Source organism: Coptis chinensis, chromosome 9 (assembly GCF_015680905.1).
Source record: "Coptis chinensis isolate HL-2020 chromosome 9, ASM1568090v1, whole genome shotgun sequence".
NCBI lineage: Eukaryota > Viridiplantae > Streptophyta > Magnoliopsida > Ranunculales > Ranunculaceae > Coptis > Coptis chinensis.
In genome coordinates this window covers 29,402,234-29,418,706 of record NC_141464.1, presented here as the reverse complement: position 1 = coordinate 29,418,706, position 16,473 = coordinate 29,402,234, and the positions used below count along the sequence as shown (strand labels likewise).

The window sequence follows — 16,473 nt, the reverse complement described above, 5'->3', positions numbered from 1 at the left end:
TTAATATAGTTTTTCATTCTGCAGGGACAGTTTCATCTTTTTGAACGTTAGTTTTCCATTCAACGTAGTATGTGTGTTTTTTTAGTTTTCCCTTAATAGACTGAACTGCTTTTTAGGTATTTGATGAGATTTGTATAATAGTCTCTTGTAACTTTGACGATGGCTCATTCTTCTTCCAACAAAGCATCAAATCCCGGTAAGAAAAAAAAAACTGAAAGACATACACCACTATAATGACCCATTAACCATTTAAATATGTCTTCAAATACCATAATGTCATTTTGTACTCTGGTTGTAGCTATTGAAGAAATGAAGAGCAAAGAATTACACTACTGAACAAGTATGGTGAAGAGCTTGTGGGAGTATTACATGAAACATGTTCAGTGGGGCTAGTAGTCTTAATTATGCCATGGGTTTCGTTCCTCAAAGGTTAGTATAATGACACTTCAAAATTGTTGTGTATTAATATAGGAGAATAGTTAAAAATGTACTTGTTTTTAGGGTTAACTAATATTATCCCATTAGATGAGCCAATTAGGATTTCCCTCCACTGGGAAATTAGAGTCTCCCCCCAATACACACAAAAAAACACACACCCTCAATCCAAGTTGACTTTTTTTTTTGTGTACTTTGGGAAGAAACCCTAATTTCTCTATCTAGTAAGGGGGAAATCCTAATTGGCTCATCTAGTGGAGGTAATACTAGTTAACCCTTGTTTTTATTTCAGGAATGTAAAACTTTAGTGACCATTGCCAATGATTTAGCGAAACAAGGAATTAGCGCCTTTTGCTTTGATTTCGCTGGAAACGGATAAGCTTGTAGTAATGAAAACTCCAGGTTCTTTAACTTCGAATATGTGCACTGATGAAGCAGTGGAGTGAGTGTTGCCTAAGTGTAAGTTGGAGAAAATGGTTCACGGTAGGTCTGGTACTATTCTGTATTAGAATAGAGACGCGCGATTAAATGTTGGCCTTAAAACGGATTTATTTGATTTTGTCTTAGATTAGAACATTCTCACTGGTGCTTAGAATCAGAGGTAGAAGATGAATTGAAATAGGATGATTATGGTGGGCTTGAAATATCTAGGACTTGCATAGCTAAATAGGGATACAAGCTGAGAACCTACAGATAGACTACAAAAGCTCATACGACTTTATAGATCCCGTCACTTCTTGGACGGTAGATGAATATCCTGCGATGAATAATATCGGATGGAGCCCTTGTAGTGTCTCACGTTATGTTCTGGCCATGGACCCTTCAGAATTGCATAATGTGCCTTGTTATATACGTGTGGAGTCCAAATTTTGTTTGAAATTCGTGTTCTCTATATCCAGTCATACAGCTTTTAATCCCTGTAATAGGACTTCACTAGCGCAATTGATGTTGGTTTTCTAAATTATATCCAACCTGACTATGCTCTATTTTCCAGTGAAAGTGAAGGTTCATTTCAGTACGGTAACTATCGTAGAGAGGCTGACGACTTGAGTGCCGTGGTACTACACTTTTCTGGGGTAAATCATACAAGCAATTGTTGGGCATAGTAAAGGTGTGTTGGTTCTTATTCTTATGTTGCTTACACAGGATATTACTTCTTAAAATAGAAGATTTATCGGATAATAAGATGTTACAAAGCTTGCAATAATGCATAGTCTGTCTGAGTAATTCCTGCTTCAATATACACTATCTACTGCTCACAAGGATTTTTGCAGGAGGAAATGTGGTGCTTCTTTATGCTTCTCAATACCGTGATGTTAAAGTGGTTGTCAACCTTTCTGGTCGCTTCAATCTGGCGAGAGGAATTGAAGGTCGCTTGGGTAAAGATATTATGCAAAGAATCGAGAATGATGGATTTATTGATGTGAGGGATAAGACAGGTAATATACCGAGCTATTTTTTGACCTTTTGCATGTATATGCTTGACATTGTCATGGCACATTAAAAAAAGTAAAGTAATTAGGCTCACATTATGTACCATTATCTGTGGATGTATATGCTTGACGTTGTCATAACATGAAGGGTTCATAGTAAGTTGCTTTGGACAACCTGGACATAAGCCATAAGAGAGCATACTGCGTCCTGTTTCATGGGGTTTTTAGGTTTTGGTCCTCCTAATAATAGCATAATTAGGCTTTGGTCCAACAATGATCGTTTATTAGGTTTTGTCCTCCTCGAGGAGTTGACGGGTTGACTAACTATGGGCGTTAGTCAATCTCCTATGATTTTTCTATTACCCACAATACCCCTCCACGCGCCTTACACGAGTCATGAGTAAACATAAATTAGTTTTTGGTCCTTCTGAAAATATCTTCATTTAGGTTTTGGTCCTTCTGCAGTAAAAATTACATAAATTAGTTTTTGGTCCTTCTGAAAATATCTTCGTTTAGGTTTTGGTTCTTCCGCAAAGAAAAGTTGATGCCAAGACCTCTTGGGTTACTTGTAATTCTAAGCATAAAGATGATAGTTCCAACATTTCGAAAGAAAAGAATGGGGAGAGTATACTTGGTAGATGTAACAAATGTGAAGCACATACTCCAGGATTTGAATTCCAAGCTAGAATTGTTATATCTTGATTCATATGGCCGGCCACCTTGACTTTATCTGGAGTGTAAAAGCGAAAGAAGATGTGTATAATGATATGATCAGGTTCTTTGGCTTGTTGGGTTCTTGGGGAAAGTCAACGAGTTTTTAAGTTGTTGGTTACCATTTTTTAGTAATAATTTTTGAATGCCAGATGCTGCAGGTGGATGTATATAAAGACACAAAATCGTAGTAAGGGGCTAACCTTGATGTATATGCATAGCAAAGGAAGAGGCTTCCCTTGGCCAGAGATGTGCCCGATGATATTATGGTCAAAAGTCAACGGTGGATCTCCACAGTATTAGGACAATGCTACACTTAAAGTGATTAAAGGCGATATAGTAAGTGGCTATCATTGTATAAACGCATGGGCGTTTAATGTCTCGATGGTGGGATCTCTCTAGACATTAAGAATACTACTGTATATTCCACATACCCATTGGAAAAATCCTGCCTATAAAAGGAAGCCTTAAGGGTTACATTATTGAAAGCTAAGTACAAATTAAAGCGTAATTATGTTGTAGTTTCCTAGTTGGAACTCGTCAAGTTGAGAGTATCATTTAGGGTCATCCACTAGAACATATGATTTGGTTATAAAAAAAGGTGAAAAATCGTCTCTAAGTTATGATCAATAACAACAGCAAAATGCCAGCAAAATTGTCTTCTGTCCTGCTATAGGCGGTGTGTGGTACCGTAGCAAAATGACGTGAAACAGTTAATTATTTTGGGTTCGGTATTAAAAAATCATGTGGGTTCCGTATCACAACATCATACATGTGTTTCGTCAATTGTATAAATGCCTTAACTTATATGTGCTTCACATGTGGGTTCTGGATTGGAATTCAAATCCTTGAGTATGTGCTTCACATTTGTTATATCTGCCAAGTATACTCTCCCCGTTCTTTTCTTTCGAAATGTTGGAACTATCTTTCTTATGCTTAGAATTACATCGTGACCCAGTAGTCTTGGCATCAATTTTTACCGCAGTAAATGAAGATATTTTTGAAAGGACCAAAACTAATTTATGGACTCACGTGTAAAGCACGCGTGGAGGGGTATTGTGGGTAATAGAAAAATCATAGGAGATTGACTAACGCCTATAGTTAGTCAACCCGGTCAACTCACGGTCAGGAGGACCAAAACCTAATAAACGATCATTGTTAGACCAAAGCCTAATTATGCTATTATTAGGAGGACCAAAACCTAAAAACCCCCTGTTTCATTGTTAAATTCAATAGTTATATTTTACGGGAAAAAAGTGACGCTATAAATCACTAAGTGGAAGGATATAGTCACTATCTAAAAAGCCAGAAAGAATTCTCATTAAACATTCTTCTCAACAACAAATATACAAATATTTGGCTAATTCCTCAAATTATCGACTCTTTAGCATTATTGCAATGATATATATATGCGATCTAACAATTTCTCGATACTAACAATTTCTCGATAATTTCTTAGATCTCTTTCATGTTGATACTGATACACACCTTGCACTTATATATGCGAACTAACAATTTCTCGATAGTAACAACACCACCAACTTAGCTTGCAATCCTATAAATACAACAGATCAATACAATTTTCTAATTTAAGTTGGCAGGAAAGAGCCGCTTCCAAACATTATTCTTTTTTGAATCATCGACCAGTGTATTCGTCCTCAACTTTTGAATTTAAGAGTCAAAGCAGGGAGAGTACAGGTTAGAAAATTGGAATAGTTTAATCGCCTTCCCATTCTTCCCTGTTCCTAGGAACAGCTCCAAAATGCTTAACCAAGATGTCCACCACAAGTGGAATCATGTCCTTACAAGTACACTCTTCTTATAAACATGTCCGAGATGAGAGGGCGAAAACCTATCCCTAAAAAGTGGCTCCTTGAGAAAGGCGTCAAGTTTTGATTTCTCAACAATAGAGATAATTATATTTTGTTCCACAGTCAGATGAAGCTCGCCGGAACCATACCGGCTATTCGGCTTACTTCATCCTCGTTTATACGTGAATGAAGAAGAAGAAAATGGTTTTTCTTTTGTGGAGAAAAATGAAATGTCAATTTTGCCCCTCCTATTTAATTGTGTGATTTGTTAGAAAGGCATATCTAGACGTTAGATTATAGAAGACTATATGTCAAGATAGTATGTTAGAATAGTATGTCGACGTAGCCAGCCCGTATATATATATATATATATATAAAGATAATTATTTATTGCATAACAATGCGGAATGTGAACATACCCTGCATATCACGTCTTAAGCTATTTACAACAAATTGTGGTGGTCTCATCCACCAAGCTGAACATAAAGATGGTAAAAAAATAAACATATTAGCATTTATATTATCCCTATGTATATTAGGATTTGCCCACCATTGTTGATTAGCAGCAAGGTTGGTCGCCCATTTAGCAAATGCATTAGCTACAAAATTCACTTCCCTGTAATTCCACAATATTATGTACTCATCTATCATCGTAATCATGTCTCGTATATCGTGTACAAGGGATTCAATAGCCTTCAGTACTCTAGTTTCCCTTTCTGAGATAACTTGATGCACATACTTTGAATCTGTTTCAATTATAATTTTGCGGAAATTTAAGCACAATGCAGCTTTGAGTATATGAGATAAATATAGGAATGATATATATAGGAACCCCAAATTATACAAACGACCAACCATATGAGATAAAGAAATGAAGAGATAAATAAAGAGTGAGAGCGAGACTGAGAGCTAACATCGTTGGGGACCCAGAGCACCATCAGTGTACAATTTGTTTAAATCTAATCATTCAAATCATCTCAACCCATATTATCCAAAGCACATCTTTAATTTGGAAAATTAAACAAACCCCAATTATTCATAAATCTATATGAAAAGTAACCATTTCATAGATCATGCTTACTAATTTGCAAATTGAAAAAAAATTATCTTAATCAGTGATTTGCATGAGTTTAAGGGAAAAATACACTTCACTTTTTTAATTCCAACATTTGTTCTTTTTTTTTTAAGAGTTGAGAGAGATTTGAGGCCATCATTTTTTGTTTTTGTTTTTTTTTTTTTGAGAGAAAGAGCATGGGTTTTGATGAAGAATTGGGGTTTTGTTTCATTTTCAAGTTGTTAATTACTTAAGTACTCCGGTGTACTATTCAAAATAAGAGCGTGTATTTGGTTTTTTTTTTTTTTTTATTTCCTAATATTTGAAAAGACCAAAACGTTTTTTTATAAATTACTATACACACCAATAATAAGGTTAATTTAGTAATCAACCAATTAATTATTTTCTAAGTGGGGATTTTTTTGAAAATTATGCTGATATATCTTGGCAGAACAGATATTAATATAGGTAGGATATTTTTTTTTTTGAATGGCAAGCAGGGTTTTTGAAAGGTCCTTTACCCCTATTTTATTCATAATAAAATCATAGCTCAGTTACATTCTTACATATTCTTTGCCCGTGGCATCATCATATATAATCTTTTTTACATTCTCTGAAAAAGAACTAAGATTATATTCTATATAACTAACAGTAGATAAGATAGATGCTAGTATATCTGATATCCTATCTATATGCATAGAAAATAGGTAGGATATCAAATTCAATCTCCCATTATTATATAAGGGCATCTCCAATGGGGGGTGTAAACCGTATAGAGTGGAAATTTTACACCCCAAATATAAAAAAACTCTCTCCAATGGGGGTGCTATACCGTAGGTAATAGTGTATTAGCTAATAGAGGGGTGGGGAATTTCCCTCGCCATTATTAATAAAAAAGCTCGGGTGACACTCAAACCCGGACGTCCGAGTGAAATAATTTTCGGACGCCACTTGGAGTAACGCCCCTTTCTAATTCTAAAGTAATTTTTAAACCTTCGACGCCACTCCAAGTGACGTCCCTGGTTTAAATCCAAAGAGACGTCCGAAAGTTTAAAATCTATTTTTTTTTTTTACACTCTTCCATTGGAGAGTATAGAGTGTGGATATTTATAAACTATACAATAATATACAATTAGAGGTGTAAAATCCTAATGGCTTCTACGTGGAGCCTAGGTGGAGGTGTAATTTTACACCCCCCATTGGAGATGCCCTAAAAGAAGTTAATTGTTTGTTTTATTGTTGTATAGCCATCTAGCCTTGATTGCCGGCCTAGACCTCCTTTTTTTTTTGGTAACTCCTTAGTAGACCTCCTTAATGCGTAGCCGGAAGAGACTTACTGTGTATATTACAATCACGGGAATGCACAAAGTGTCCGGAAGCAGAACCTATAAATTTTCAAGTCTTCAACTAGGTGATGCATTTGTTATGTAGAGTTGTAGGCAAAACTACTTCGTTACATGCAGTCTAACCAGTCACTTTCTGTATATGGCTTGTGATTGGGAAATAAACGTTGGACTTGCTCTTACAGTCATGACTCATGAATCCCGAGTAAAGTTGACACCCTGCCAGCCTCCACGACGGCACGAAGCTATCAGATAATGATAATTCCGACTGATTGCCATAGTCCCATAGACCATAGCCCCCGTGCCCGTGTATGCAATTATCCATTGAGGTTCCCTTTACTTGAAGGTTGCCCAGTCTAAAAACCCAATATTAAGTGCGTAAAAATAGGCTTAGAGGCCTTCCAAGTTCCAACAACTTCAATGCAGATTCATGACTAACTTGCGAGCTGGTGAGTTGAACATTTATTGGATCCAACACAATGCCGGACAACATTGGTGCCTTGGTGGATAATGAACGACATGCAAGTCTTGAAGCAGAATTTATGTTGGAGGTAGGCAATAGAGGTAGAAACTAAGATGTTCGAGGGCTTTGATTGTCTTGTAGAGGATCTTGTTACCAAGTTTTCACTAGAACGAAGATTTGAAAATTCCATTAGAACTGCTGTGGCACTTTCGAACCAAATAAGTTTATTGGTTGGATCTAGTATCCAACTATTGAGACACAGTTCATGGCTTTGGTAGCAAATTTAGTAGCAAAACTGATGTTATTCGAGCAAATAGCTTATATTTCTGAATGAAGCAACTCCAAGCAAGATATACATTTTGTATCAATAATTCAATACTTTTTGGGAAATGACTTGGCATTTCTCAATTGATGAACGCAACATATATGAGAAACTATACACCAAATATTTATCTTTTTCTTTAAAAGAAAACTCCCACCATTAATTCAACCCGCGGTCTCATGCATGAAGCTCTAAGGTCTTGCGAATAGGCCAGTAGGCAGTATGGTATGTTTTTATAAGAGCAAGTCTAATGGAAAGCTATTAAAATGGGCTGCTAAAAGGGTGCCATGTAGAATTTTAAGACTTTTTAGCTTGCTAGCCAAATTTGGCATGCCAAAACATGAAAAACCAATCCAATGAGTTTTTTTTTTAGCATTTTGTGGAATTGGTGGACGGACAGCAGACTTTCTGCCGTCTGTCACTATTCACTAAAAAAATAAACAATGAACAATGACTGTAAAAGTGGACAATATCGTGAATAGTGACAGATGGCAGAAAGTCTGTCGTCCGTTGAACAATAAAAATAAAATGAACAATATAGATTGGCAGAAATTCTGCCGTCAGTTGCAATTTAACGCACGGAGAGCAGAAAGTCTGTCGTCTATCTCCCGAAACTTATTTTAACAGCTGCTACACAAAGTCACACATTTGGCTAGACATATCACACCAGCCAAATTTAAGACCCTTTTATAGCAGCCCCATTGGATAGCACTCTCAAGTCCAATGGAGAGCTGGTAAAAGGAGTTGTTAAACCCTTGCCACATAAGATTTTTACCTTGCCCGGCTAAATATGGCAAAATAAAACTTGATTTTGATTCCTATCGCTCTTTTGTGTTTTGAAGTGCTAAATGGATACGGACGGCACAGTTTCTGTTGTCCGTTGAAATTTAACACTTGAACAATAGAAACTGTGTTGTCCGTCTTTTGAAACTTATTATGGCAACTGCTAGGTACAAAGCCACAAATTTAGCTAAGTTTATCATACCATCTAAATTTCGGAGCCTTCTAGCTGCCCATTGAAATGACATTTTGGTTTTTGGGGTGCTATATAACTTTTAGCAGCCCATATAGCATTCCATTGAACTTGCTCTAAGAGATGGAAGTTGTAAGAGCTCAAGTGCCATTTACGTACGTAATCTCTTGTGTTTGAAGCAATGCATATAGCTCAAAGTAAATGAAAATTAAACCACCTAGTCTTACTATAGGTATTATGTGCTGCCGAAAGCAGCATGGAGTGTTGAATAATAGGTCAACCGTAGTAACTGTTAAATTATCCAGTTACATACTACAAACGCTTCTAGGAGTTCTTGTTCTTGGATCGGTAAATGAACAAACTCCAAAACCTTTTGTTTTCATTCACTTTGTAAATTGTAAGGCTGAGTCCAATGGTGCATCACCCTCTATCTCCATTCCACCAAAAAATAGTGTTTTGAGGATGGGGAGTTAATTTTGGTGTCTAATGGTTCGGCCCATTCTACGCCACTTCTACCGGTGCGGAATTTAAAAAATAAATGCATTCCACGCCACTTCAAGTGGCACCGTTTAGGATTTTACAAACCACGCCACTTCAAATGGCACAGTATAAAATTGAAAAATGCATTCCACACCACTTCAAGTGGCGCCGTTTGGGTTTTTACAAGTCACGCTATTTCAACTCGCGTGAAATGCACTCTCTATTCTTCAATATTACTCTCTATATATAGAGAGTATTATCTAATTTCTTTAAAGAAAACAGAGAGAGTAACAGTAAATTCATCGCGTCATTAATTTTTGTTTCCTTTATTGCCCTCACTGTATTGTTGAAATTACATATTTGTCCTCCATTATAAATAAAACAATAAAAGACAAGAAAATGAGACCCAATCATGAATGTTTTGAACACTGTAATTTGGTTGCTTCTAACGTGGCAATATGATTGGCCTATGGGATTAAGATTTTTTTGCCATACCTATTTAGTTTAAGAAATAACATTTTCTATTAAATTGTTGAGATGTTTAATTTCTTAATTCTATACTTAATTCAACGCTCATCAAGCGTACAGAAATGCTAGTGGAGATAAGGGACAAAAACCACCCCCACTCTTTCCACTTTTGAGGGAATGGAGAGTCATTGCACCCAGCCTAAGAGAATCCCAAATAGAGCTGTGTAACTAGCTAGATCCGAGATTGATCATCAGTGCTAATCAAATTGGATTCTGCACCATAAATGCTAGATTTTTTATTGGTATATATATATATTCACACCTGATCCCATTGTTAGATAGTAACATAGAAACTCATTATGATACAAAGACACTTTCACTGGAAACCAAAGACAATAACTGCCTTAGTGACCAGTGAAGTTATCTATTTATCGGTCTTGGTGTTGCCGTGTTGATAACTTGATATATTCTTTTTCGATATTATTGTACATTCTTTTGTTAACAACATTCTGATAAGTTCACATTTTTATTTTGATTTTTTTTCGTTATCTTTTGCAATAAAAAACAGATAACTAATTTAAAATTAAATTCACAATGCAATTTTTAATACTAACAATGTGATCAACTATTTAAAAAGGAAGGCTAGCTCCATCGCTCCATGATATTTTAATAGCTCTTTCATGAATATCCAACTCGTTAGTCGGTACTCTCCATACATTTGGAAATATAATTATGAAACAAAATTCATCCAACATTATTTATATAAAATAGTGCAGCTGCCAGCTAGAAAGACTAGCTTGCTTGCTATATATACCATTTGGAGCAACAATATTGTCTGAAAATCATTACGATTTGTCTGCCTTCTCTTTTCACAAAATTCATGGTGTAATGTGTAATGTACTAATATATTGATAATCACATAGATTAATTTATCATTACTAGGATATTCTGAACATAGGCGGGGAATACTTGGAATGCAAGAGGTAGGCCAATGATGCAGACCCACTAAATGAATCAAAGATAACAGATGGCAATGCCAACTGGTTAGATATTTTCTTGATATCTTGAATAAGAATCAAGCCTTCATAGCTAATCAGCTGTGATAGATGAACTTGCCCATAAAATGCATACTCGTTATTTTGACCAACTCATTCAATATATAAATCTTTGTAGAACCCACCCCCACACGTTTACAAAAACACTTGATTACTATGCAAATTCCTTTCATCCCAAACCAAGTTCAAATGGAATTTGTTTTCTGGACCACATGCAATAAGCATAGGCTTCTATTCTCAAGATAAATTCCTTTCTTCTATTTCATGTTTACCTCTATTTATTATTTATTTAATGTTTGACTTTTAAAAAAAAAAAAAAAAAAAAGTAATTCATCTTAACAGAAAAACAAAATCAAAATTAGGCCACACCAGAAAAAAATAAATAAAAAAAAATAAGTAAAAGAAAACATTTTAGTAATAAATGAATAAGATTCATATAGCATTAGAGTTGACAATGTGTGTGTGTTTTTTAAAACCATCGAATGTATTAGGTGGATAACAAATTCTCTATAACCAAATGAGAACAAACCAGTTGACAACCCAATATTATGATCGGAAATAGTCAATGTCCCATTCATGCATGAGTATGTGACCACAGTAAAGCCTTTAAAATGGACCAGAACTAACTGACCACATACATATACTTTATTTAATTATTTTGGTTTAGACAGGACCACGTCTAAGGCAGTATTTGCAAATCGTAGAGGAAGAAAATAAACCATATACTAGCTAGGAATAGAATTTTTTTTGCATTATATAGCCATCCAAACATGCATAGTGACAACCATGGCAGTCCATTTTGTAATTCATAATGACAGCAACGACACTTATTGAGAATGACCGACTCTTAATTAAAGCAAAACATGAATAATATAGACAATATAGACAGTGCGCGATACTTGCCTTTTATATATTACTCTGCTACCTTTTTGTATTCTTTAGGAGCTGCAATTGGCTTGGCGTTGTAATAAGGATTCCCATCCCTTTCTTTCACTGTCCAAACAATGGTAGGGGCCTTTTTATATCGACATACCTATAAATACAAAGTTCCAACATCCATCTACATTAATGTGCCTCAGTCTCATTACTCATACAGTCATACTAGAGAAAATATACCAGTATGGCCGAAATTTGTTTTGCATATCTTTACAGATCGCCACTACAATGCCGAAAACATTGCAATATCAATTGTACCGTTGCAATAATTATTCCTCAGATTTTAGTTGATATCGTGATACTTTGTAGTATGACTCTTATTAGCTACTAGTAGCAAATATTATTGGATTTATTGCCGTGGTGGGGGCGGGCCTCTTGGCGATTCAATGCTTTTGTGGTTTGTGTCCATCTTTTTCTTTCTAATAAGCCAATAAAGGCATTAATCCGGGTACATATGGATCTTCATCCTTTGCAAAATTTGTCATATTTATAACCTCTTTGCTGAAGATATCAAAGTAGTAGTCCGGTTTCACACTTTCACTAAGATTCGGGCATAGCTAGTAAATTCGCCGATGACAAAAATTCGATACGGAAATTATCCGTTAAAAATTTGAAATTTTGAATAATAATATGTTTAAAAATTCGGCTAAAAAACGGAAAAAACGCTAAACATACAATTCATTTTTTATACGCATATAATATAATACGGAAAAAATCGTATATATTTTGTTGTATTACAAATTTAGAATGTAATAATTTGTCAGAATTGCTTATTAACTACACATACATAACTCAATTTTTTATTTATATTTACTTACTAACACTTTAGTTATTCGATATTATTTAGGTATGGAAGTATCTAATACCTTTTATAGTACGTTTTTTTCATTTAAAAAATACGGACCTTATTATTCGGCAATTATAAACCTGGATCATAGAATTCATGTATTAATCCCTAGATTTAAGACGTTCGCCTTATTAATATTATTATTTATACTATACGTAAAAATATATAAAACGGATATTAAACGCGAATTTACTAGCTATGGATCTGGGTAAATGTCTTCTAAATCCCAGTGGGTAAAACAGAATTTCAAGAAAAGAAGTAAAACGTTATAGTATGAAGTTACGAATCATAAGCAATGAATCTGGAAAGAGGAATGGGTTTCCAATAATTCAAGTCCATCCCTACCTGTCCTTCAGACTGACCAATTCCATCACAGAAGTAAATGTATACATCTTGATCAAAGCAAATTTGGTACCAGTTCCAACCATGCACTTCAATGGTGTCAAACTCTTCAATGGTGCTTTGGCTGTTGCTCATAAATAGGAACTTGGGGTAATAACGATTACCATCAATCGTCAACAACTACACCACCCTTGCAAGAATTGATTGATAAGAATTGAAACATTTTATAATCCTCAAGAATTAATCTCCATTAAGCCAAAAAGAATACAGGCGAGTTTGAGCATACATGAATTCTCAACACCCAATAAACAAACTGAATCTCTATCTAAATCTTTTGTTTGTAAAATGTACTTGTTTTCACATCTCCCTGCAATGGCAGGCATTTCCTGTACAATGAACGAATTATTTGTGAACATGAAACGATATAATTATGATCGGTTGCACATGATGAACCACGAGGCTTTCTGATAATTATCACCAAATGATCTATTTTGCCTCTGGTAACACAATCCTTGACAATCTCTACACCTCCGTTGCAGAGATCTAACAGCATTGTAGTCTATACATAGTATAACAGCGAGGGTAGGAGACTACGAAAAAACTGGGGAACCTCAGCATTGTAGTCTATACATAGTATAACAGCGAGGGTAGGAGACTACGATAAAACTGGGGAACCTCAAGTGAAGAAACTGTAGTAGTATCACAAACTAAAAGGCTCTTGCAAACATTCATCTGGATTGGCATAAAAGTAATCCTCTTCTTTTGGTCTATCTGGAATAATCACTCTTCTCCTTTGTTTACCCAAACGATCTGCATGAGCTTCCTTTACAGAAGATGAAAACTCATGCCAGCTTAGTGACCCTTCATTATATTGGTCTATCAGTTCAACAAGAAGCCTTCTGTCCAAAAGAATCGTCTTCTTGAAACCTAAGAATCTGTAAGGCATAGAGTATAGCATTTTCATTCAGTTCACACATCCGGCTTTTAATTATAAGTAATTCAAAATTTTGATGAACCAATTGTTACGATAGACCTTAAAAGTCCAAGCTATAGGGGGCTTTGCAAAAAAAAAAAAAAAAAAAAAAAAAAAAAAAAAAAAATCCTTCACAACAAAACTATACTAACTAAGTGGTATTAGTTGTATCAGTACCTGCGATGACCCTCAACAACTTTAGCCATGTTTCCATCATATGTAGGAACAAAGATATCACTCTCCAGTGAGACCAAATAATCCAGAGCAGCCATCTGAGAAGAGTGGTTTTGGAAAAAAATAAGATCTGAAGATCCCAAAAGTGTCTCCTTCCTCACCTGTAATAACAAAGCCATGATAAAGTTAATAAAATAACAATCAAAGTACTCAATTCAAAATGGTGATTTCATGCTCCCGGCTACTAACCAAATTCGGATACGAGGATGCCAAACTTTCCATTCTTCTATCTCCACCGTATATTTCCCCAGCAGCAATATATACTTGGATATTAGGATCAATCCCCAATGCCCTCAGTGTAAGAGCAGTTTCCTCGGGCGTCAATGGGCACAAACCATCTTTTCTTTTCAGCTCAGAGTTTATCACTTTTTCCTTCCACCAGGGATAAGCGTATCTGTGAGGAAGGGTATTAGAAGTTTAGAACGGTAAACAGTGGAGTGGAATTTCAAAGCACATATTAATTGTCAAAAAACCTAAGATAGCTCACCTCATTCTTGTCAACTCTTCTACTTCACCATCATTACATCCTTGCGTGCAGCCCGAAAAGGCTAACATATCCATTTCGTATCTGAGATGAAGGACTAAGAAAGGGCCATTTTTCCTTAGAAGCCTAACAACCCTTTTCCCCAGCTCCTCTATTTGAGGAGTGAACTTCAAACCACTGAAGTTTACTCGGCAGCGCAACTTCTGGATCTCCATTGGCAGGTTATTATTAGCTAGCCGAGCATCAGTTTTGTTTAAGTGCACAATTTTGTGTTTTTGTATAAGAGGAAGAATCTGTTATCAATAAGTTACGAGGAAAGTAATGTAATGTTAATGAACTGAAAATTCATCAATAGAAATAAAAGGCGGATTAAAGAATGAAAAAAGCAGCAAACTCACCTGATCCTGGTAGTAAGAAATGTCAGACCAACTAACTGGTGGCATAGAATGGAACATTCCTTGCTCATATCTTTTCTTGACCCGAGGGGGTAGTTCTTTCAATATACGAACCTCATCCCTCAAAGATGTAATAAAATGATCAACATCAAATATGTCTTGGAACTCACTGCAGTAACAATGAAAAATTATTAACAATTCGAATATAATTTTACTAGTTAAAGGACTGTCACTTAAAGCTCTTTCAATAAAAATTTGGATACTCTACACCGAACAATGTCGTAATTGAAACTCACCTAGGATCATTCCAAAAGGAGGTCTTATCTAGCTCAGGGACGATGAGTGTTACGTTTAAATGTCTTGCAATAGCAACCATGTCACATATCTGTTCAACATGCAGATAAGTTATTAGCAAAACAAAGTCTAGTTGAAGTAGAGAAAACCCCAATATAGCGAATAACGAAGTAGAATTAACTACAACTCACTGCTGCACGCATCTGATTAAGACCCCCATTGCAAGAAACAATCAGGTAGCCATTATTTGGATAAACTCCTGCAGGAAGAGTTACCAAAATCAGTACAAAGAACAGTGAAAATCAACTGCCACTGCATCTAATATCATCAAGAAGTTGCTAACACAACTATATGAGAAAACTACCAATGTGGTGCAGAAATGAATGAAATCTTATCGGAATTCAATGGTAGACAGAGATAACAAAAAGTCTAATTGAACTCCACTAACTCTCTCCAAAAACAATAATAGAAGCACTTTTTCCACTCTAACAATCCAACTAGAACAAAACAAAACAAAACAAACAAGTCAAGAACTCACTTTTAGGTAGCAATGGTAATCTGGGTTGAACAGAAATAAGCTTATAATCCAATTGCACATTATCAGAATCCGGATACTTAAAACAAGAAGGCAATCCTTTCAACACACTTGGTCCCCACATCTCTCCCAATGCCACTAACTGAAGTAAACAAGTCCATACCAATACAATAGTCGTTGCTCTAATGAACCAAAGCTTCATTCTAGATCGAGATACCATCGGATAATTCTTCAACTTTTCCACCTTATTATTACTACTACAATCTATCACTATACTTTTCACTCCCATCTCCACATCTGACTTGCTCTCTAATCTACACATTACACTTATTGGCCCCAACCCTCTGGTGCTTGTTCTAATAATTCGTGTGAAAACAAAAATAAATATATGAAGAATGATTCTAACTTAAATAACCATTAACGGAATCGCCTCGATATTGTTTATATCTCTTCGATCTCAATCAATGCAGCACATAAACTAATAAAAAAATTCAATAAATTAATCAAAAAATCTCTTTATCTCCTTTATTTATTTATTTTAACTCTCTCTCTCCTCCACACAAGTCTGAAATAAATAACAAGAGCTAAAAAAGAGTCCTACTTGAACACAAATTACACCAAACAAGTCTTTTTTAACTCAAATTCCACAAAATTTTCTCAAAAAACACAAGCCCCGTTACTTAAAAATACCGCATTCCACATTCTTTCACCGAATTAGACATGCCCCACTTCAAATTCTAGTCAAATTGCACCAAACTAACCAAATTCGACACCAAAAAATGCCAAATTTTTTACACAAAATTAATTTTTGAAACCAGAAACTAGAGTTCACGAAAATTGATTCTCTTGTTTTATAATGTTAGAAAAAAGGCTTTGAAAGAAAAT

General features: G+C 35.3%; 1 protein-coding gene and 1 long non-coding RNA gene across 3 annotated transcripts; one reads left to right on the top strand and one right to left on the bottom strand.

The window, feature by feature from the left end:
- Nucleotides 1-299: 299 nt before the first annotated feature.
- LOC147475474 (uncharacterized) lies at nt 300-1,874 on the top strand. Of its 2 annotated transcripts, XR_015208705.1 has the most exons (3): nt 300-429; nt 1,430-1,546; nt 1,710-1,874. It is a non-coding gene; the product is annotated as an uncharacterized LOC147475474 (long non-coding RNA). The 2 variants fall into 2 exon arrangements; XR_015208704.1 differs by having other exon boundaries at nt 1,430-1,874.
- An 11,021-nt stretch (nt 1,875-12,895) lies between these two features.
- Nucleotides 12,896-16,473, bottom strand: LOC147475473 (rhamnogalacturonan I rhamnosyltransferase 1-like). Its single transcript, XM_086583208.1, has 8 exons — nt 15,592-16,473; nt 15,245-15,312; nt 15,056-15,144; nt 14,763-14,928; nt 14,368-14,657; nt 14,070-14,274; nt 13,824-13,981; nt 12,896-13,608 (listed from the first exon to the last, which is right to left on the bottom strand). Exons 1-8 carry the CDS (start codon nt 15,908-15,910, stop codon nt 13,374-13,376), a joined length of 1,530 nt encoding a protein of 509 aa, XP_086439334.1. The 5' UTR covers nt 15,911-16,473; the 3' UTR covers nt 12,896-13,373.